Raw genomic sequence first — 25,600 nt, 5'->3', positions numbered from 1 at the left:
ATATATTATTACTAATATTTTTCTTCGTTCAGCGAAGTAAAATACGAGTGACTTAATGATTGTGTCACCATGAGTCGAAAACATGGTCACTACGTCACGAGTATTCTCCGAGCTGAACGAAAAAAAAAATATTTGGGAATAATTTACCTGTCACATACAAAAGCCAAGGATTCGTTTTTTTTGGGTTCTTTTTTTGTTTTCTTTTTTTTGCAGAGTACAAGAATGTTCCCATAAAGATTCTGCGTTTAAGCTTTTGAACTACATCAGGAATAATATCAATACCCTGTTGGCAAGTTGTCAATCATTTCTGGTCGTCCGTCGCCTTAGAGAGGAACGAGGCGTCCACGTTCATGTAAGGAGCCTATGCCAGGCGACCTCTCGGTCTACACGTACCTTCCGCAAAGTTATACACTATTTCAAAGATAGCATAGGCCTAGAAAGTTACCCCAGACAAAGTAGCGCTATTTTTTGGAAGAAAAAATAACTAAATTTCAACGTCGTGAACGTTGTGTATCGTCGAGCGTAAGCCTTAATATAGTGCTTACGGAACCCATGGTAAAGCGACCAGCTTCGAGTTCGTGATTTACGAAAAATATTCATGTACAGGCGGTAAACTATTGTGTTTTCATCGTTCGGATTATAATTGTCGTAGTCTATGAAAATATCGATTTCATTAGTTGACTTTTTGACGCCTGTACACCGCAATTGACCCCCTTGTTGCAGTGGAAGCCGTATGTCTACCGCATGAAAGCACAGTGCGTCAAAGTTTAAGCGTCGGCGGGGTCTATACGAATACGAGACCCCCACCATATTGGCGGAAATACTAAATCACGAGGACTCAAAATTTGCGAAATGGATGTATTTTGTCAGACTCTAATAATCATGACTGATTTTTACGATACTTGCTAGTCAGACAAATTTTGATTTTTGGGTAAATACGCGCCGCCATGCTGTTTATTTAAATGGACAAAAACACCGAAGATCGACGCAAAAAAGGTCTGACAGGCCAAAATTGATAACATAGACGCGGGTAGTTGCGACGTAGAACGACCAGAGGATAAATCCTGTATTTTTTGTTCGGCGACGACAAACTCGGCTTGTGCATGTGATATATGCATGTGTTTAATGGTTATTTTGAAATTTATGGGAAATCTCTAAACGTATTCTAAGGAAATATTGTTAAACTATGTATGTTTTCTTTACCACTTAAACTTCAAGCAAAAGACCTGTAAGAAGACAACCTTTTCTGATATAAAGCAAACAGGATTATGGGTAATTTATTGTACTGTGAAATGATCTTTTGGGTAAGAGACTATTCAGAATCGAACACATTATTCTTTGTATTCCGCAGTAGAACCATTATTTTGGTAGGTGTCGGACTCTTCATAGTTATCCGAGGCAAGGTAACTGCACAAACAAAAAGTTGATGTGATATTCGACCTTGGAGAAACCTAAAAGAGAAAAAGCGAGAGATAATATAACAAATAAAATAAATTACCAATAACGGTCATTTAATGTTTTTTTTTCTTTAGCCTGGTTTATATATATATATATATATATATATATATATATAGAGAGAGAGAGAGAGAGAGAGAGAGAGAGAGAGAGATTATAAGAACAGTGTTCTTACTTTGCATCGATTACTTCGCCAAGTGATTGCCTTGTCAACAGAGTAACTGCATTTATGTTGGGTCGTTGACACTTTGAATTCCACACCATGACCTAAAATAGAACAGACAACAAAAAGATGGTACTTACTTGGTAATCAATTATTGAGCATTTCGTGAAAGTTGAACAAATCCTAGTAGACGAGTGTCATAGAGCGCAGCAAAAATTCCAAATTATTTTGAAGTGTGTAATTGACCAAGTGATATCGGCGTTACTACTCTAAATTGTTGCTTTTTTACGGATATCTCTGCAACATTTTTAATCAGAATTATACTACCTACTGTATATCAGTTCAAAGATGATATAATAACTTCCTGTCCTAATGATGTTTTCCTCTGGGAGGAAGATGTTAGCAGCACTGCCGTCGAAAGATGCTTCTTGGCAAAACTGAAAACCACCATGGCTACTTGAATTTCCAGGTAATTCAGTTGAAACACACACTGTGGTGTTCTCATAGACCGGTGCAGATGTTTCAAATATTACCTGAATTGCGTAGTACGCCTTGAAAGCCTGTAAATGTAAGGGCAAAAAAATCAAACTATGCTGATATATATATATATATATATATATATATATATATATATATATATATATATATATATATATATATATATATATATATATATATATATATATGCTTTTAAAAATGATAAAGATGAGAATACAAACATTGTGAATAATGAGAGCCACTGAGAGAATAGGAATCATGATGTATGTCATAATGTGCCCCTGCCATCTATAAATAACTGAATAAAATAAAGACGTTAATTCAGACATGAGTAAGTGTAAAGAGAATAATCGGACAATAAGTTTGTAAATAAAGAAGGCTCTCTGACAATCTTCACATGGCGACAAAGCTCTCTGGTTTGGACACTTCGACAACAGGATATGCTGATAAAATGGAAGTAACTTGAGATATGTCTAAGGATTTACCGTAATCTTTAAAACATAGTGCGTAGCGGCGTCAGCTTCTACATACTGACCAGTCAACAACGTTTCATTCGACGGTGTTCGACGATTGCCAAGCCATACTCCGATGTCTTTTGACGCATTTTGTACTGAAATTAATCATAACTGTGTGAATTAACTTAACATTTAAGAACATGAGATGAATGGTTTTGTACATTTTGCTAACATAACTAACATCATTCGGTGTTAGTGGACAGGTTAACCCCCCTTAAAAACAACATTTTCATCGAAAATGTCTCTATTTCCATCCTTGGTTACATATTTCGGCGATTGTATTCATGCGCATTACATGTTAAGTTAAGTTAAGCGTTCATCGCCAATCTTTGGTAACAGCCTTCAGGTAAACTTAGGTATGCCCCTGTACATAATCTACCTATGATTTCGAACAATTGCCTAAGAGGGACTTAAGTTGCGCAAAGGCGCGGTTAGCGGGGTTTCAATAGCCGCACACGCGGCTTACTAACTACGCCCACACAGTTCATAGTATACTATGCAAGCAACCGGAGGTGCATCTGGCTAAATTAAGGGCACCGCCATGTTTTTTGAGTGCCTGTAAAGAAACAAGTACAAATTATGATAGTTTCATCGCCATCAATAAACATATCGCTGCCATTACCCAGTAAATGTAATTTTTCAACATTGTTAAAGACATCGTTACCATCACGATTAAACATACAAATAGATATAAATCTGTCCTACACATGAACGAGGACTCACGCGCAGAGTGCAGGGTTTGAAATTACATTTAAAAGACCTCCCTCTGTGTCAACAACTAGATGCAAAATGATTTAAGATGGGCTTCAGCCTGCAATACTGAACGTTTATTAGTACCGTTGCTATTGACAAGATAAAGACGGCATAACACGTCCCTTTTTTGCACTTAAAAGTTTCAGTAACTATAAACAAATCCCTGCATTCGCTTGAAGCTGATGAACATTATAGTTGAAGTTCCTAGCTAGAACCGTTACTGTTGACAACTTAGGTAAAACAAACTCTCGTTAAAATAGTTGGTTTTGAATCTCAAAAACTGCGCTGTAATTCTGCATGGTCGTTTTCTTGGGATTGTGTTTGTGCTTGTGCGTTGAGTACTGATTGTTAAATATATATACAGGTAAAATATTGTCTTCAATGTTAGAGAAGTTCGTGTATTATTATAACCCGACTGCCGTGTATTGAGTGCTTGTATTTATTTCATTTGCAATAAAGACAATCTGCGTCTCGAAATACAATGTGGTTAGTTAGTGAAACTTTGTCAAACTTATCTCATTAATGTTAAACATCAAAAGCATTGTTTTAACCTGACATACCTTGGATTTCTTTTCCTCCTTAAGTCGTGAATGACAAAGTCAGTATATCGGTCGTAAATTTATGTGTCACGTTTGATATTTCGTGAGCAAAACTCCCAATGCGAAGTACCTATAGCGATATAAAATACATCTATAAGACATAATGTTAGCTTGAATGGGTCACAAACTAATCGTTGGCAAAGATCGAAAGCATGACACATAATTATATATTAATTATTTTATTATTATATTAATTAGTATAGACCCTTCACCCCAGCTCTTAATAATTAACAGCCAAATGCTTTTGTAATATATCAGTCTTTCATTCCAATATATACGCTTACTATTGGTGAAATAACTCGGAGGAAACAGAAACTGTCATTCAACTCAATTTTAAATAATGATCCAGGACAGATAGAAATACTCAGGGAACAGTTTGTATTTGTGGATGCAGCTAGACTCTGAGGTGCGGCAATCTTTGTAAAATAATCCACAAGCTGATGCACACCCTTCTTAATAATTGAAGTCATTTGCGTTAAGTGTACGAGCCCCTTTTAAAGAAATAAGTCAAGTGACAATTAAATCATTAATGCAAAAATTCATTTCGCCTAAAATTCAGCATTATGCGCACTGCTATGTATCGCGATTTAAATTAGAGACCTTGCCTTCCAGAGATTTGGTACCGCAATTATATCATACCATCATATTCGTGACGAAAATACTGCTATCTGATTGCTCAAAAATAAAGTTAACTCTGCTATATTTCAATTTGAGTTTTGCTTGACCTGATACAAGCCGTCAGCGAGTGAAAACATTCATTTTCAACATTTCACCACAGAATTATGATGACAGCAATAAATTACCCCATCAACCGGTGAATCACTAATTTTGACCTGTTCGCTCGATATATAATAACTCGCGATGACCCTTGAAAGGGTCAACATCCTGTGATATACATTTGCGGGGTTTGCTTTTCCAATTACGTAATTAAAATTTGCTCTATATAATGTTTATCATTTTGTTAACTCAGGTTTAAAAGTGCAGTATTAGTTTTAATGGAAACAATATCCTTGACGATATCTACAGTGTAAAAACTTGATAGAAACTTTATATTAAGGTGATAATAACCCTGTCATTCGATGTAATTTGCAAATATTTGTGTATTTCTTCATTGTTTATATCAATCGATCATTCAATCAATCAAACAGCATCTGAGAGAGAGAGAGAGAGAGAGAGAGAGAGAGAGAGAGAGAGAGAGAGAGAGAGAGAGAGAGAGAGAGAGAGCTTGCAGAAATAGACAGGGATGTTCTTAAGAGATGCATGTGTGCAGCGAAGTCTAAAATGCAAAAAGTCTTCAATGCAACACGTTATATTAAAATTTCAAGGACTTTTTTTCGCTTAATGTTAGTTTACCTACCATTCTGTTGACACTGTTAGTTACATTTTGATGCGATCTAGGCAAGTGATTTAATAATGGAGGAATTTCAAATCCACTATGAGGTCCGACCATCAACGTTGTATTGCCAAGGTTCTCTAATGAGTTCTTTTCCAGGATGAAAACGAACGAGCGTGTCTTAAATTCAATAGCACCATTATCACTCGTTGTCTTGTTGAGTATGAACATAGCTAGCTCATCAAACAATGACAAAATCATTTCGGTAATGTCTTTTTCAACTTTCGGTTCCTGGTTACTACCGACAGGTGGGATAAAGTCATCAACGATTTCTTGCATGTGTCTGAGTATTCCTGTAAAACACAAAACACCACAGTTTATCATCATAAAAAACACTAATTTCGACTTGCCTTTGAATGAAAGCATCTTGTCATACTGATTCATTTTGATGTACTATGACTTTCATTTCCTAATAATCTTATAAACTGACACATTTATATATTTCCATTCAAAATATTGCACCTAGTAATATAAACAGATAGACCGATCAACGTTTCTAAATAGTTTGTACTTCAAGGGTAGATATTTTCGATCTCGTTGCCATGCCTGATGGACGAACACGATAGAAACTGTTGTCAAACGACGCTCAAACATTAGACGAAGACAATATACAAACCTGTAGTTACTTCGATACTTTCATTCAGAGTGATATTTAGCCCTCGAACATGCAGGATATGGTCATTTATTTCATCAATTCTCTGCCAATAAATACAGATTGGTAAGGGAGAAATGTCACACACAACAGCGGTCAAATGCAGTTTTGATTGTAACGTTCATGCATGTGACAATGAAAACTTTACAGTGCGATAAAAATGACCCAAAGGCAGACATAAACATTCTCTCAAGAGTATGGACTCATGAACTTGGATATGAAAATACATTTTTATGCAGAACGCATATCGATTACTGCAATAGCAAAACTAATTAGACAAAAAATATAAACAGTCATATATATTTTGCCCATGAAGCTGGTAACATGCACCCCTTGAAATACCTTATTATCCCTTAGACACCTGCCCAATATAAGACGTTATAAACTATAGGTAACACATCATTTTCAAATGTTATCTAAAGCAGAGCACGCTTTATGTCTTTTCGTAACAGACATGTTTGTGAGAAATAACATTCTATGAAACTCGCCCGGTAAGATAAGGGTAAAAATACGAAAAAATCAGATTTGCATTACTATGAACATTGCTGTCTCCCACCATTACCTGTGATGCTGACGGGGATGTAATAAAAGAAGTCGATAGTTGCGACTCCGAATAGTCAAACATCGTTCCAGCTGTAGTTGCGGATCCAGTTGCTCCTGATGGGGATTCTTTTTGAAAGAAATATACAGATGAATAAGAAAATGGGAAAGAGGCTTAAGAAACATTCCAATGAAACTAATGGTTGCTACACAAATAGACAGTCATAACTTTAACGATCACGTTTCCATCAGAACATTATGAGTGTCTTCGGTCACCATGATTGGGCTGATGATTTTAATTTGTCTAGTTGCATAAATGGAAAACCATAAGTATAGACGATGTGACAATTATTCGCAAATTTGTCACAATACAACTAACTATCAACGTAATATTCTGCGTGAAGTGTTATAGAAAGAGTTCGCCTCCACCTTTGATATTATCCTGTTATTTTGAAGATTTCGAGTACATTCGAGCAAGACAAATGTGTACTCAACAAGGCGAAGGCGAAGCCAGTGCTCTGTGAACCAGACACTTCGATCGTAACGACTGATAGAGCGCCAGTTTACTACCTTGAGGGCATGTGTTTCAAGGTACAAATCGCTGTTCCAAGTGGTCGTTGGCCGGGGTAGAGCAACGTGTTTCTGGTAACGCGATACCAATTGGGGTAATAAATATGCGCTATAGCCCGAATAAAGTCGCCATACGTATTTTATTACACACCACATGCTCGTGCTAATCAATGTGATTTCTTTAATGTGCTTTGATTTTAGACACCGAGACATAACAAATGAGACGTTTCCTTTGATATTCTACCTAGAGGGAATAGTAGAACTAATTTCTGCATAAAAAGAAACAAACATGTGTTTCGTTGCACTTAAATCTTGCTAGGAATGAAGTCTTCGAAGAGTGAAAAAGTAGCATTTTTTAACGACCTATCAACTGTTATGAATGAAATTGATGAATGAAATGTGCTATCATTATGCATAAAGCGCAATGAATATTTAAAAAGAAGGAATATTTGACTTTGCCTTTCATACAAACGAACTTCCTAATTACTGTAGGATTCTTTTTTAATAATTTATATTGAGGACAACCTTCTCCTTTAATGGATAGCTTTACATCTTGGTCCCCTTTTGGAAAATCAAGACCCGGAAAGTTTTGCAAATCCATAACTGAATCATCCATCACCCAGTGCCAGGCGGAATTCTTCCATTCACCACCAAGCCACTGCACATAGTTTATATCATCATCACAGAATTCGCGATATACGTCATCCAAGTCTGTCTTCGAGTGAAACATTGCTAGGTGCCAGCCGTCTGCTTCACAAATATTCTTGGCAGAATCAAATGTCCGTAGAATGCTCACGTATTTGTAATCATTGGTTTTGCCGGATGTTGATTCAATGGAATATAGCATATCTCCTCTCACTGGGTAAGCAAATGTAATCGGATAATGATACAGGTTACGATAAGAACTTACGTGTATTGAGGGCTCGCAAAACGTACAAATACACGTTTTCCTAATTGAAGTGAATTTCTTTTATGACGGTAGCCTAGCTCCACTCACTAGAGCACAGATTTTGCGTCAATCAAAATGGTCTAAGTTTAGAATTTTTCCATTACATTTTTTTAATTTGGTACATTGCAGGCATATTGCCATTGCTTAATTGGACACAACAAAATATTGTTATGTGACATGGCAATGACATAAAAAGATAAAGTTTAAGTTAAATATTATTCAAGGGTATAAATTTATAAAACAAAATAACTTATCTCAACTTGGGGGATTGACATAATGTAGATATGACATTTATATAACCGTAGCGTACGGTATCGTTCCATACATACGATTTTACATACCCTTCCATGTCCAATATATCAACATGATGGTGGTAACCTTTCGATAAAGAAATTAAAAAAAAATGTAATTACACTTATGTTTACAAAACGAAGACCTATCTACTGACCTCTCACTTTATATATGTCACACACATAACCCCCAACACACCCCCACAAACACACACACATATATATATATATATATATATATATATATATATATATATATATATATATATATATTATATATACATATATATATATAACTACAATTAGAAATTCTCATGACTCTGTCTTTACTGTGTTATCCTTAGGACAAGACGGAAATAGAAATAGCAACTAACTAGATTTGGCAAAGGTGTCGAGACTTGTATCTGATGCAGAACGACAGGGAAGCTACGGAAACTTATCAGTTATTAACATGATTGTGACTGTTTTTTTTTTTTTTGAACAACCCTCACCTACCAATTAGCAAGTGACATTTTGTAGTATATATAACGCAAATAATTAACGTCATCCTTCGCTGGCAGTTTAATTTTTTTGCCGTTATTGTCCACGGTGATTGACAGGGAAAACTTAATTATCACAGTCCTCTCCAAGTCCCTTGAGAGAATTACCCTCAAATAAGATGTTCAAGATGGGGACTGAGAAATAAATGCTAACAAGATGACTTAAAATTGAGTCTCACCTCTCATCGAAGGATGATGCAGCTATCACGATATAGTAATAACCGATTATCTGTTTCGGAACCCCTTACTGCCTTAATATTAACTCTGCCTCAAACACTTTTTAGCAAAGCTGTAAGATCTGCTGTAGGGTTATCCCTAATTCTGTACTATTTTAGATACCACAGGTAAAACGTGTTGTTAACAGTGTCTACAAACGTTTAAGATAATCCAGACGTTCGGCGGCAATATGTTAAACCTGAATTTCAAGACCATAATAAAATTCCATCAATTTAGCGCTGTTCGCTAAACATACCAATCTACTATGGCACGACTGGTCAAGTTAATTTATTTTTCAAAATGTTTTGTTTATACTCACGTATCTAGTATTAGATTGATAACGTTTTGAGGAGGGATATATCCTGCATGATTTATGAATGCTTGTCATAACCTTGTTACCGCCACTGCACTTAAGGAAATAAACACAAGTGCAACGTTTGCATTTGAGTCAACGACTTATGAGATCTTATATCTAAATATGGCAAATCTGTCACTCAGATAATGAAAGACAGTATTCCCGACTTTGACTCAGAACAGTAATTTAGCAGACAGCTGAATTACCGGACAATAACTTTGTCACACTAGTTTCAATCTTGACGGGTGTAGCATGCTAGCAGGGTACGCTTACCCATTCCGGACACCTGGTACCACCACTTATATAGTGGTTCAAGATTGTACTACCGATTTTGTCAGTGATCTTATGTTTCTTTGTGTGTTTGTTTTTACTGTTTATTGGACCTGGTATTTATTTGCCGTGAATGATAATGATTGCTGGAATCGATTTGATGTCATATTACCTATATGTCATTTGCCAGCAGAACTTAACAGCCCTCTGTATAAGGAAATAATTAAAGCTGCTCGCTTTAAATGAAAGTATTGTACTTTCCTCACTAAACCTTCAATATATATATTTAATGCAATCTCTTTTTTCACTATGCTTGCTTGCTGTGTCAGCTGTCACAGTGGAATATCTTGTAAGCTAGGCTTTCGCGTATACGATTTTTAGCTAATGAACATTTCACATGTGACCCAAATAAACAATTTTTATTGCTAATCACATGGTTTTTAAAAGTGTATTTTTCTAGAATGCGACAAAAGAAAACGCTGTGTTACGTTTCTGGTATTTTAACTATTCCACTGCACGCAAGATAATTTTTCGGTATGATGAAGCAAAGGTAAGCAATATGATACAATGTAACATGGATACATTGGGGATACATTGGAAACAACAGACAGAAGCAGTGGCCCAGAAAAGAATATCGCGATCACTCCTTTGTTCCCCTTTGCTAAGCGACTCACTTGTTCACTACCAGGACATCCTGTCATTGTTCGTATTAGAATTAGAGCAAAGAACCTGTTGTGATACGTAGAGCAGAGGTTCTGTTTTATGCTATTGATATCCTCTCTGTATCTGATATTGACTTGAAATTAAAAGTTTGTATGTTAATAACAGTATGCAATACGTCTGTCTGTCACCCTATCTATCTTTACGTGTATTTCTTGGTCTGTATGACAGGTCTGTCTGCCCCTTCTCTCTCTCTCTCTCTCTCTCTCTCTCTCTCTCGTCTCTCTCTCTCTCTCTCTCTCTCTCTCTCTCCTCTCTCTCTCTCTCTCTCTCTCTCTCTCTCTCTCTCTCCTCTCTCTCTCTCTCCTCTCTCTCTCTCTCCCCCTACAGACTCTTTAGACGCTGGAGACTGACAGAGGGATTGGAAATTGCATTCCCTGGAGTTTTCCCATCATCTCATTTTATTTTCGTATCATTGTTGTCTATCTGTTCTGTAGTGTTTGCGTGTGTCATATCGAATTTGTTGCCATGGACCTTATTTCTAATGTTGATTATGGCATTGTACTATTGTTCCTATTAATGGAGTTTCTCTCTATATCTTTCGACACATCGGAAATGAAAAGTGAATGCAAAAATATTATAGTTGGAAAGAAAAACAAGAAAGGATGTTACTTACCCTCATCCACAGCAACAACATGGTCATATAACTCTCTGTCAATGTGTTTCGTAGATTCCCTTTCACTAGATTATTATCGATAGTACATGTCTGTCACAAAAAGATCAATTGTTTTTTGTTTTTTCACAATATAGCACAGCCTTTTCGCCGGTATCCGAATGATAGCTAGCACTTCGCAACGCCAAATAAGCAGACAATTAGCCTTTTGTTTTGTTTTAGTGTTATTAAGCAATCCCTATTGATTGGAACATGAATAGCTTGCTGATTATTAATTTATATTTAATGGGATGATTACTCCGAAATTGTCATTTTGATTGCTATTAACATGGTAAAGGATGGACACAAGGGACAGATAAAATGTTCAATTCATCAGCTTTTGTACGTCCGACAGTAAATACTTCATCTCATCGGTGTACGATTACCTAATTGCAAGCAGTGTTAGCGTCTTATCCAATGAGTATGTCCCTCGAAATTGGAAGACTCAAACGTTTGCTCAACCTTCACAAGGCAATGTAAAACAATCTCCTTTCGATATCAATAATAAGTATCAGTGGTAATCAGGCACAACTTGATAATAGAGAAACTAATTATACAATTTCAATCGATATTTGTAATTCAAAATGCCGTAGGTATTTGTAATTTTAGATTTTCGAAATATTGGGACGAGGAGAATTTCCTAACTCAAATTATTTTGAATCAAATGATGATAACGAACTAATGAATGTGAATATAACTTGTCATGTGTGTCAGTGGACAGAGCCTGTAAACACAACTTTCTGATAGTCTGAATGTAGATTACAAATATTGATTTGGGGGAAGGTGAATTAGGGGCACAACTTGGGTAGATTTTTATCAACCTGGTGTTTTGAATATATTTTATATTTTGGAGCCCTTGACACTTTGAATGGCTCGCACATTAAGCGCAACGTAGCACAATTACAATTTTTATTGTTTTGCTTTAAACACAGCACTTGGTCACCTAATATACCAAAAGAGAAAAACGGTATATTTTCGCTAATGAAGTATGATCTGTGAATAGAATATGCAATTATTCCTTGAGTAGTTCCTAAAATATCAGCAAAGTCGTCAATGTCATTATCGAGATCGCGAAATGAACTCTGCTTTAGAGCGTTCACCTTTTTGTCATATGTACTTCTGCAGTAGATACCCTAAGGTTTGAACAAGTATGTATGATGAACTCAAATTTTTTTTTCTATATCCAGCGATTACTTGACTCCTTCCCAGAATTATTTCGCTTTTGTTGGAGTCATCTGCACAGATGATGTTGTACCGGCTTAGAATGGCCAACAAACACATTATGATAAAAGTTGTTTGTGTTTGTCGGTGTAGAAAAATCTCAAAATGCGGTAGTAAATACAATCTCCCACCTTTTGCTACCGTTGTTGTTGTTGTTCTTCTTCTTCCTGTTATTGTTTATGCTGTATTTGTTGTCTGGGGAGCTGTAAGGGTCCTAATGCGGAATCATTGGTTCCAACACACGATCATTTGATCACGGTCTGAAATAGCTCAATATGCCAAGGGTATAACCTATTCGCGTCACTCATATTACTGCGCATGCGTCAATGACTGAATCCCAACCACGCTCCCTTGACCTTTAAAGTTGTGTCATCATGCCAATTGAGTTTAAAGTCATGTGGCAAGAACAAACTTCCCTAGCTGCATCATTTTTCTTCAGTGGTCGTACCAAAGATAGTACTGAGATTGATGGTTTTCGTTGGAACGTACATTCCGTGTCTACTGATCACGGAACACCAGTTTTTAAAAGAGCATTTGTTTCACGAAATGTAAAAGGTCTTCTGTGTGCATTTGCTTAATTTATTGTTCTTTGTCGAATGACTTTATGCTATTTCTTTCTATGTCGCTTTCCCGAAGATTGTACGGTTCTCATATATTTAGTTGAACTTAAGTTGACGTGTATCTTTAGGGTTTATCGCCAACCGGGATAGCTAGATACGACGTCGGTTGGTGATCGCCAGGTACAACGGCCACATTGAGCCTTACCACTCGACTGGATACGCGACGTTACTGAGCCATTGAAACGATCTACAGTGTCCTCATTCGATTCTTGGGACTAGCTTAAGCTTTAGCGACTCGAAATTTCGTTGGACATGCCTTCTATGTTTCCATATCTGGATTTATCAGGTCACCTTTTTGTAGAATGCCATGAGAGCATGGCAACGATCTCGGATTCTGGTACATTTAGAAGTATTGTCAGATAAGGGTTAATCGTGGACGACATTGGAACTACTGCTAGACAACGCATAGACTTGTACTACAACTTTGTAATGTTTTTTTGTTTTTCACTCATCAAAACTGCAACATTGATTACGTATCAACGATGTTTATTCGGTTCCTGCGCATCGGATTCCTGAACTACTGGCAAAAGATAGGCAAAATTGCGTCCAATCAGTACCAAAATAATCACAGTGAAACCCATTCACAATTCAATAACACTAGGTGAGAATTTGTAATTGATTGTTAGCTGTTATATAAACATAGACAAATAACAGCAGAGACCAGACAATATAGTACCGGTACACACAACAAAGTCAAATTCATCAAAGTAAGGTATATAGATCTCTGGCAAGAAGACTGAAAAGTGATATCAGGTGTTTCAAAAATAAAAAGCGCATATCCTGCCCCAAATGTTCCACTCGCCATATATCAATCCGTAAGTCAAATAGGTAGTGGTCGCTAACTAAGGCCCAATATCACTGATGCCATCGGCGATCATTTGTCGAAAAGAGATTTCGCATTAATCTACCAGCTTGTGATGCAAAAAGGCGTTTGAATGTCGAGATAACACTTTATCTTGTGTAACCTTGATTGTAAGAGAGATGGCTATGTCTCCCTGCAAATCACCATATGAACTGCATGCTCTTGCATAGCGAATAAGCTGGGAAATGTATAAGCCATAAGCTGGTGAGAGTGGAATATTACTGATGAGGTGAGGAAAATTGATGATACTAAAGTTGAAATCATCTCCCTTGTCATATAGCCTAGTAGAAAGGTGACCATTAGAGTCAAATTAAAGGAAAATATCCAGATATTAAACAGAATAGGCCGTTTCTGTAGTTATCTAAATCTCCAATGCAGGAGGATAAATCATAGCGAGATAGTCAATGAATCTAGAGTTACTCATTGAAATAACATCGTCTATGTATCTAAATGTTAGACTAATAGTTCTAGCTACAGAGACTTTTTCTGTTTGATTAAGTTCGGGATACATTCTGCCTCGTATGAGTACAGAAATAAGTATAAGCAAGGCTATGTATCTTAATGTTAGACTAATAGTTCTAGCTACAGAGACTTTTTCTGTTTGATTAAGTTCGGGATACATTCTGCCTCGTATGAGTACAGAAATAAGTCAGAAAGCAAGGAAGCAGAGTTAGTACCCATAGGAATTCCTATAGACTGTTTGAAAATGTGTCATCCAAATTCAATAAATATATTGTTGATGAGGAAATCATGTAAATATAATGTCTTCCTCGGTTTAAAAAAAACAACTTAAGAAATAATAGTAATCCTAACAAAATGTGTAGAATTCTACCATAATAATACATATTTGTAACAGCGTGAACCTTTTTTTTGATGAATAATGCTTTGTTGATGATGTTTTTCAAGCGTTCTTTCAATTTAACATGTTGAAGTGTTGTATACAGTGTATACCTTATTTCTTAATCAACATCTTATTTAAGACGCGAGGTGCAAAGTTGTATGCAAATGAAAACGAGTGTAGCGAAGTGTAGCGAAGTGTAGCGAAGCATAATTAACACTACAATTAGAATGATTTAGAAGTGTTTGTTTATATCGGATAAAGCATTTTGTAAAACTTTTACATTCAGTTTCTTTGATGGATTGTCAAAATAAATTCTAGTATGGCGTACTTGATCGCGTGCCAGGGAAGATATTCCTTTGTAAAGCGGACTTACTTGTGACAAATGTTTCGCTATCAAAGTGGATGAAAAAATATGTATTAGGAATGTCTAATTTACATTTATTACGGCAGGGGGCGGCTTTTCTATCATAGTCGTGTTGGTGTTACATGGGAGTTACACTGCCGATACTTCAACTTCTGCTACGGACGACATGACCAACAGGAAAAAATGGCTATATGTTCCAAGTGGCATCAGTCACCAACGACGTACAACATTATCCTAAATCGGGATAACGCTGTCGTCTGTCATGGTACTCTAATATGCTTACTTTGAAGTTTCGGTCCGTGTGTTACCCATCGTGCCATTAGACATTATTTTGCGCGTGTGAAGAAAGGCTTTCTATCATCCAATCAGAGCTCGGGTGATATATACTGCACAGTGTGGGAAGGTTTCGTAAAGTGTGGGATCGCTTTTTCCCACACCTGCGATCCCACACTTTCAGTGGTCAGGAATGTGAGAAATAGAATATCACACTCAAAAGACCTGAGATCACATTGCTTACACTCGCTGGGGATATTTGACTCACTCGAGTCGCAGACAAGTGTGGGAAAAAAAAAACATTTGGCAGACTACAACTGGCATATGTTAATGAACAAGCGATATTACATGTCAGTGACTAATTCTAATCACCGTGTTGAATTCAAATGGAAATGTGTCTGAATGAGACTGGTACTCTTCAACTTTGCCATCGCCAATTTTGGAATCTAATTAGTTCTTGAGCATTTATATTCGTATACCAACTTGTTACATACGTGAATATTTTGCTGCTTTGAACTCAATTTGTTTTAAGTTCCTCGTTTCAGGCATACCCCAATGCGGCATTCCACATTGACATAGTTCAGCTGGTAGACTTGCGCATTTTTTGAGCTATTTTCGGTTACGCGGTAGCGTATCGGGATCTGAAAGGCTGGTATTCCTATGCTAAAGAGATGTAAGGAAGACCAGAGGCAGCAAGCACTATAATCTAAGATGCAACTTTATTCCACTGTACACTAGGCTACAGTACATAGAGTGATCCTAAGCTGAAGACTGACTGATATCCACGTGGGCCAAGATAGATATTTATGCCCTCATGAAAAGTAATGACAGCTCATGAATAACAACGATATGACACTATGTCACAGGTAGGACCTTTGTAATTCAGTCAATGGTGCACTCTTCACTTGTAAAGAAATGCTACACATCATTGGGGATCCTGTCATAATAAAAAAAAAAACGTTTATAGATACATAGTTACGGTTCCTTAAAACAACTCCTTCGAGAAAATAACTAATGTTAAAAATGAGGTTTCTTTCGTGGAAGAAAAAAGACCAATGATGATACCTCACGCCAAATAAACGGCAACTGATCCGTTAGATCAGATGGTAGAGCATCCGAACTGAATTCGGGCGACGTGGGTTCGAATCCTACATGGGCGATCTTTAAAAGCCCAAAAATGTCTTTTGCAGAGACAATCAGGAGTATTTGTGTGATTTTCTTATTATCGTATACAATAATCGCAATCATACCAATCCATAATCCAATAACACTAGGTCAAAATTTGTAAGACAATAGTTGTAACATAGACACAAAACAGCACAGAACGACAGTAAATAGACGGTACACAAACAAAGTCATATTCATGAAAGAAAGATATATGGACCTCTGGCCAGAAGACCAAGAAGTGATGTCAGGTGTTTCGAAAATAGTAAGCGCATCCTGCCCCACATGTGGCACCCGCCATATATCAATCTGTAAGTCAGATAGGTAGTGGTCACTAACTAAGGCCCCATGTCATTGATGCCATCAGTGATCATTTGTCGAAGAGAGATATCGTATTTATCAACCAGCTTGCGATACCTGCCAAAAAGCGTTTGAATGTAGAGACAAGTCTTGCTCTGGTGTAACCTTGATTTAACAGTTTGAAAGAGAGATGATGAATACATTTCCACGCTAGACAACATTTAGGATACAAAATAACTATAATTACAGTAATAAGTTATATCAGTAATCAAGAATTAACAAATGACACTGGAAATATGCTTGATATATGTTCAGTATACACTGGACAAAATGCTTGATATCAGTATATTTACGTGTATTGACGTATATGGAACAAAACATTAATAGCATACGTAACGTATATCTTTGTATATGAAATATTCCAATACGTTGATATGCGTAGCGTAAATCTATGCAGATCAAGAGTATACGTAATGCAGATCTTTTACACCAAGTATACACCGTAGTTTTGCATTTTTTTAGTATACGTACGTGTATACTTAACCAATTTGACACATGTACAGAATCAGTATAGTGTGTATATTGTTGTATATCAAGCATTTTTCCCACTGTAAAATGCTTTAAAAATCCTTTAGTATTTAGGATGTCAATCGCCTACATCGAGTCCCGAAGTGGCACTAGTTGTAGTTATTCCTGACTAGACGATACAACAAAGAATAATATAAAGTGATTGCAATTGAAATTAAACACCATTGTTAAAATCATTTAAGAAAATTGTACGGCGGAAGTTGGAATCATTTTCAATGAGTTAAACCTTGATTTTTAATGAACTTCGGTTCAAGCAAATACATCTATTTTCATAGAGGCTTGTATTCGTCTAAATTCCCATTTTAAACGAACTGGAAACGGATGCAAGATTAAGAGAGGAGCTAGAATTTCAAAATAAATATTGAATAACCATAAGCAGCAAGAGGACATTGATTTATTCCATATGTATAATATAATATTTCTAAGACAATGACCACTTCACTTAAAACCGCAAGGGTAATAAGACAACTAAAAAGCTAATGCTTCTTAAAGAAAGATCACTTCAGTTTGCCATTTCATGGTTCCCAAAAGTAAGGCAATTTCAGTACATGCAGGATGTGACAATATGGTCATCCAATAATTATCTTAAATTGTTTATAGAACTATTTAAACGTACTTTAACCTAATGTTATCAAACACTTAGATGTACGATTTCATTACTGCTTAAACATGAAGCATAACTGATGACATTAAAGCAATCCTTTTTTGAACAAAATTAACAAAATTACGGGATAATTATTATGATGTGTTTTTTTTTGGTGTATGAGTGTTGGGCATACAGGGCACTATTCTTCATTTTCAGCTGACTCTTCAAAAATGTTCTGCGGCGAGGAAAGGGCACAGACACAAGGTGGATGTGAGGTTGGACCTTGGAGATACCTGGAAGAAAAGAAGCAGGCGATGATATTTTTTAATGATTGCTTGTTTATATTTGTGTGTATAGATAGATAGATATATATATATATATATATATATATATATATATATATATATATATATATATATATATATATATAATATATATATATATATATATATATATATATATATATATATATATATATATATATATATTATATATATATATACAAAAATGGATTGCTTGTCAATGCAGCCAAAGTATAGTGCTCAATGCATTTCTGCAGGGCGGTAATACTGAGAATCTAGGAACTTGTAGTTGTCACTCTACAGGCTGTTTCATGCGCTAAGCAATCATCAGGAGTGAGATATGGCGGGAATGGGACTGTTGATATTGTGTTGCAGGTGAGTATGCATATTCAAATAAGCGGATGCGGCCAATGGTAGGTCAGTTATTAATGAGGAGGAATTTGCTGCGGTGTCTGCATTTTGAGAGGAATTGAGGGTTGATTTGCTGTCTGAATAAATTATATGGAGTTTTTTCTGTTATGCAAAGGTTGCAGCGTTTGGTTTTATTTGAATAAGGGGGGAGCTCTGTCGATACTTGACCATTTGATATAGTATTTTATGTTGTTGTCTTTGAGTTTCCATATGAATTTTGAGAGTTCTGTGCTATTTCTGTGTTTGGGTGTTTCGAATGTATACTTGTGATACGTGTATCTTTGTTTGAAGGTTGAGTCCGTGAGTCCAATGTAGTGTTTCTGATCGTTGTTTGTGGTGACAGTGGCTTTGTATATTACTGAAGAGGTGAGGCAGTTTTCCTAAAAATGGACAATCGTCTTTTTTGCGGCAGTTGCACAAGCTCTTCAACAAAAACAACGTAAAAGTAAGCTACAGTTGCTCCAGAAATATGGGCAGCAATCAAGGCCCACAACAACCAAATACTACATAAAGACAGGGAACAAGATAAGTTTTGCATATATAATATATATATATATATATATATATATATATATATATATATATATATATATATATATATATATATATATATATATATATATATATATATTATATATATAATACAGTGGTGAATGGAAAGTGACCCATGCGGGACTCGAACCCACACCCCTCGTAGACTTTACGGATGCTCTACCAGCTTAGCTAATGGATCAGTCGGTACAATAGGGGCGTTCCTGACTCTGAGATGGGGCTTTTCATTCTGTTTGGCGTAGATGGTGAGTAAACGGCAAAACTCATCACCTAACCTTTCAACCTAAGGATCCCGCGGAATTCTACAGGGCCTCGCACACACACACACATATATATATATATATATATTATATATATATATATATATATATATATATATATATATATATATATATATATATATATATATATATATATATATATATATATATATATATATATATATATATAATTCTTACTTTGCATCCATCAGTTCGCCAAGTGTTTGCGTTGTCAACTGAGTAACTACATCTGTGTTGGGTTGTTGAAACCTTGAATTCTACACCATGACCTAAAATAGAATAAACAACGAAATTTTTTTGGGCAGTTGACAAACTTTGATAAACTCTTGCAACGGATTCCATATAATGTAATATAAATTCGAAATCGTTTTGAAGCTTTACAATCAACGTATCTACTCAATATAACAACAAAGTATAAAACTTGAAATAGTTCTTCTCCTTCTTGCCTTTTATTTAAAGTTAAAAGTACAATAATTAAGTATTGAAATATGGTTAATTGAGAATCAGTGTCGAAGAAAAAGCCCTCAAAGATTTGTTACTCAGGAAATTCTTCATTTTAGCGAAATACACACTTTGCTATTTGTTTTAGGCGTACAGAATAGTATATTGTCCGATGTCCGAAACCGTTAATGCCGTAGCTGCTGATCTGTATAAGTATTTCATTAGTGATTCTTACACTAATTATAACGATTGATTATTATGTTTGCATAAAAATGATGCAACCTACTGTATATCAGGTCAAAGACAATATAATAACTTCCTGTTTTGGTGATATGTTCTTCTGGGATGAAGATATTAGCACAACTACCGTAGAAAGATGCTTCGTGGCAAAACTGAAAACCACCATGGCTACTTGAATTACCAGATAATTCAGTTAAAACACACACTGTTGTGTTCTCATAGATTGATGCAGACGTTTCAAGCATTACCTGTATTGCGTGGTAAGGCTTCAAAGTCTAAAAAAATACAGAAGAAAACCAAAGTTAACTGGCATGTGCTTCTTTATACACTTATTATTGTAGTTTATTCCTTCATAATGTAGGCCTGTGGCCCTTATATGAGCTTACAATATCTATGTGTCTTCCAGAGACAAGTGTTTTTATTAGAAATATAGAGAAGAATGGCATGAAAAAAAAAATTACAGCGATGAAGGGAAAAAATGGCAATTATTACATTTTCCCTTTAATTCTTAAAGTGTACAATGCCAGTAATGAAAACACAAAACACCATTTACAATGAGAGCCATTAACAGTAAAGTACTTCCGACGGATGTTACAAAGTGCCGTTGTCATCTCTACTGAAGTTAACTCAATATAGTTGCTTATTAAAATATATTGAAGTATACCAACAAAAATAAGAAAATGCGTTTGTAGATAAAGAAGGCTGTCTCGCGGTCTCTATTTAAGTATCAAATTTTCAGCCATGGACACTTTAAATTTGTCAACAGGAAATGCTAATAAAACGGAAGTAAAATTACGATAATTCTTAGTATTTACCATAACCTCCAAGACGTAGTGCGTAGCGGTGTCATCGTCTATGTACTGACCAGTCAACAACGTTTCATCCAATGGTGTTTGACGATTGCCTAACCATACGCCTATATTTTGTGACGCTTTTGTACTGAAAGTAATCATATTGTGCACTCTATTATAAATGTGTGACTACACGTACTATTGAAGCCCATTAACTGGATCATTTTGTGCATTTTGCTAACAAAAAAAATCATGATAATTTTTTATCTCAGCTAAAACACAATGTTGTAATTGAAATGTCACTACTTTTATCCTTGGTGACATAATATTTCGAATCGGTTTTAGCACTTTACATGTGTATATGTGGCGGCTTTTTTTGCTTTTCAACTAAAGGATTATTTAATTTTCGAAATCTAGGTTAAGCGTTCATCGCCAACATTCGTGGTAATACATAGTTTTGCACTTTACATCAGTTGCATTTGATTTCGAACGCGCTTCTTGGAAACCTAAATTTCACTTACATGAAAGTAATAGGAGCATTAATACCCTATAAACACAGATATGATTAGAGAGGTTATAGAATTCATGACCTATATCAAGGAACTACATGTTACAGAGTACTTTCTCTTTATTTTACAAATGCTACCATAATTTAGACACTCCAGGCAAATGAGTGTAGTTGAGGAAATTAAAATTGCATATTTATTTTATTAATAATGATTTAAAATGTAACTACGTCGGCGCCTTGGTGTTTGAATTTCAAAAACTCGAGTGAAAATGTATCTTACTGTTTTTTCAAGGTATTACCTGTGCGCTCATTTCTATTGTTGTTGTTTTTTTGTATTATGCGTTCCAAATAATTTATGTAATGCTTTTTTCGATGTAACAATTTTTGAGTCTTTAATCTGTACCTGGTCAAATATCCAAATTCTTTTTTTTTTTCATTTCCTTTGTAATTTCCTGTATTTTATTAAGCCTATTGAACAATTATTTCATCTATACAATTACAAGCTTCGTCTGGAAAGGAAATGTGGTAAGTTCACAGAACTACTAATTGTTTGTCAAAATTATCTTTATTCGTTTAAAACATTAAAAGTATTTTCTATTCTCCTTACATACCTGTTATCTCTTCACCAACTTCATTCCTTAATGACAGAGAGAGTATATCAGTCGTGAATTGATCCGTCCTGTTTGTTATTTCGTGAACAAAACTCCCAATACGAAGTATCTGAAGCAATATAAAATGTTATATATTTGGCGTAATGTTAGCATAATCTGGTCACAAACTAATTGTTGACAACGATTGAAAGTAAGACATATAATTACCGTCAAAGTATCGACACTTCATCGCCATCTCTTCCATATTTACACCGAAAGATACTGTGGAAAATTCCTCTTTCATTCCATCAGTTAAGTATACGCTAGCCTAAATGGCGCCAAACGAACAACTAAATGTTGTTTTGATTTAACTACCCAGGGCAGGCAGATATGGTTTAAATAATAGTTAGAATCAGCAGATACAGCTGGATGAGCAATACACCACCTTGATTTTTTTACTATTATGAAATGGTAAAAATATCTTGATAAAATTTAGACACTGCACTCAATGTGAAACTTATCAATACTGAAATACTGAGAAGTGGCCACTATTATCGCATTAAGCCAGGATGGAAGAAAGTTTAAGAATTAGAGCTGCGACAGGCATATGAAGATTCCATACCATCAGACTACACTCTCACATAGTTAAACCCGACTAAGAAATGAATTTATCTCAATACAAAGCATAAGGATGTAACTAAAGTCTTCAATTCAAAGACTGTTACTGATATCCAAGTTTGCCGTGTCACGTCGTCACCATGTGGATATTATAATAAAAAACTAACTTGCTGTATAGTAGTAAGACAAACGTTGGTCGATACTACATTTTGATATGGTTCAAAATAAATACCAACCTGCTAATTACAGACGCTTATATGCACCATACTGCACTATGAGTGAAACCGAATTTTTTATCGTAAAGATCAAGATTTAGATTTTAGCTTATGTGTTAACACACGTGAGCTTATGTCGCAGCGATGTCTGTATGTCTGTCGTTCTCTGTCTGTCTGTCTGTCTGTCTGTCTGTCTGTTGGTCCGATATATCAAAAACTGCTTAATAGATCAGAATCAAATATGATAAAAATATTCAATTAGCAAATGGCAAGAACTGATTAGTTTTTGGTGAATGTGGCTCGCACACTTTTTACTCATTTGCATAATTATGTTTTAGTAAAAACGGACATACATTGAGAACGACTGCAAATTAATTAATGAGGTTTGGTAAACATGTTTGATCAATAAAGAGTATCGGCCGTGGATTTTTTATCTGAATAGACTCGACCAAAGTTGAAGAAACTTTCTATGTACATTTAAGGTACTATAATACAACATTACACTACAGGCAATACCTATTCTGCATATTTTGTGAACTTTCCTCATTAGGGTTATATATCTTAATTGCCTTGACCAAAACTTGACCAAACTTGCTATATACATGGAAGGTACTATGAACAACATTATTGAAAGTCAAAATACCTTTTCCTCAGCAAATTACAGATTTGCATATTTAATAAACTTTCCTAATTAGGGTTATATATCATGATTGTCTTGATTAACCTTTCCATATACATAGAAGATAATATGATACAACATAATTGAACAGTCCTTTAAATAAGTTCATCTGGATTGAGAAATAACTTGAGATGGATGATTCTTTTTGACAAATCCATAGTGAAATAGGTAAGAGATGTAACACACCACGTTAGTTACGTTTCACCGCTAACGTAGCAGCTTCTTCAGACTGACAACTAAAGCCATACAGCCTCGATCTTTTACAGCTGCTATCTGCTGCCGTTGAGGGCGTAGTATGGATGAGTTTATCAAAAATGTTATGTAACTTGTAGGCCCCCTTCCTGCTAGGTTAGCGGTGAAACGTAACTAACGTGGTGTGTTACATCTCTTACCTATTTCACTATGGATTTGTCAAAAAGGAATCATCCATCTCATAATTGAAAAGTTATTTTGGATTTTTACTACAATTAATTCACACTTTTCATATTCAATGGACTTTACTAATCTTGGTTCTATATCTTGATTGACTTGACCAAACTTGACGAAACTTGCTATTTACATGGACGATACCAAGATACAACATTATTTAAAGTTATTTTGAATTTTTACTGCAACTAATTCCTAATTTGCATGTTTAATGAACTTTCCTAATTAGGGTTGTGTATCTTGATGACCTTGACCAAACTTGACCAAACGTGCTGTTTACATCCAAGATACTATGATATAACATGATTGAAAGTCACTAAGCATTTTCACTTCCGCAAATCCCTAATTTGTACATTTAATAAACTTTTTCTAATATGGGATATATATCTGAATTTACGTGACCATAGTTAACGAAACTCGCTATGGATATTGAAGATACTATTTTAACATAGTATTGAAAGTCATTAAAGTATTTCTAATTCAATCAATTACTAATTTTCATATTTAATGAACTTTCCTAACTAGGGATATATATCTGATTTGACAGCCAAAATTAACGAAATTTGGTATGTATAATTAACATACTATGAGATAATATTATTTAAAGTTATCAAGGATTTTTACTTCAGGCAATTCCTAATTTGCTGATTTAGTGAACTTTTCTAATTAGGGATATACATCTCGATTGACTGTATTAAAGTTGACGAAACTTGCTACGTACATTAAAGATATTATGATACGACAATATTCAATGCCATTAAGCATTTTATAATTCTGCCGATTCCTAATTTGCATATTTAATGAACTTTCCTAAATAAGGATATACATCTTGATTGACTCAACCAAAGTTGACGAAATTTGCTATATACATTGAAGAAACTTTGATCAATCATTAGTCAATGTCTTTAAGCATTTTATTTCTGCCAATTCCTCATCTGTATATCTAATGAACTTTCTTATTTAGTGATACAGCGGGATTTACTGGACCAAGGTTTGCAAAATGTGCCACGTACATAGATGATACCAGGTTAAAACAATATTGAAAGTCATTTAGCATTTTCATGTCAGCTAATGTATAATTTGCATATTTAATGAGCTTTCACAGTTTGGCATATATAACTTGAAGAACTTGACAAAGGGCAAATATACTTGCTACATAAATTGTTAATTCAATGAGAGCAGTCAAAGAAATTAAGTATTTGTTTTTATTTCAGCTAATTAGAAATTTGTATCCTTGATGACCTTTGTTATTAATTTATGGTGAATTTGTTTCGTTATGTTGATCGTAATACTTTCACTGAAGGTGTAAACAAGTGGCAAAAGTTAAACTTTACTCACAACTGCAATATGTAATGAAACACGTGAGCATTTTCAGTTAATATCTGGTCAGTCTCTTGCTCCAGACCATAGCCATTTATCTGTTATTGTATTTGTTTATTTATTTCGACGTTGCTGAAATTTGCTCTTGTTTCTAATGAAAAAGGTGCAGGGAGAGAGGGGAAGAGAGAGGTTTGAGTAAGAGAGCTTCAAAGGACTTTTACTTCTCTTCTTTTAATGAAATTTTACGTACCATTCTGTTCAGAGTTGCATTTTGCTGC

At 35.2% G+C, this 25,600-nt stretch overlaps 1 protein-coding gene across 1 annotated transcript; it reads right to left on the bottom strand.

The window, feature by feature from the left end:
* Window positions 1-214: 214 nt before the first annotated feature.
* On the bottom strand, window positions 215-7,990 carry LOC139125268 (uncharacterized). The gene is made up of 9 exons (XM_070691358.1): window positions 7,598-7,990; window positions 6,591-6,697; window positions 5,993-6,074; window positions 5,341-5,669; window positions 3,945-4,053; window positions 2,602-2,726; window positions 1,950-2,178; window positions 1,631-1,722; window positions 215-1,451 (listed from the first exon to the last, which is right to left on the bottom strand). Exons 1-5 carry the CDS (start codon window positions 7,983-7,985, stop codon window positions 3,964-3,966), a joined length of 996 nt encoding a protein of 331 aa, XP_070547459.1. The 5' UTR covers window positions 7,986-7,990; the 3' UTR covers window positions 215-1,451; window positions 1,631-1,722; window positions 1,950-2,178; window positions 2,602-2,726; window positions 3,945-3,963.
* Window positions 7,991-25,600: the final 17,610 nt, after the last annotated feature.

The sequence above is a fragment of the Ptychodera flava genome, assembly GCF_041260155.1.
Source record: "Ptychodera flava strain L36383 chromosome 3 unlocalized genomic scaffold, AS_Pfla_20210202 Scaffold_25__1_contigs__length_14229661_pilon, whole genome shotgun sequence".
In the NCBI taxonomy this organism is placed as follows: Eukaryota; Metazoa; Hemichordata; class Enteropneusta; family Ptychoderidae; genus Ptychodera; species Ptychodera flava.
This window is presented reverse-complemented; position numbering and strand designations above follow the sequence as displayed.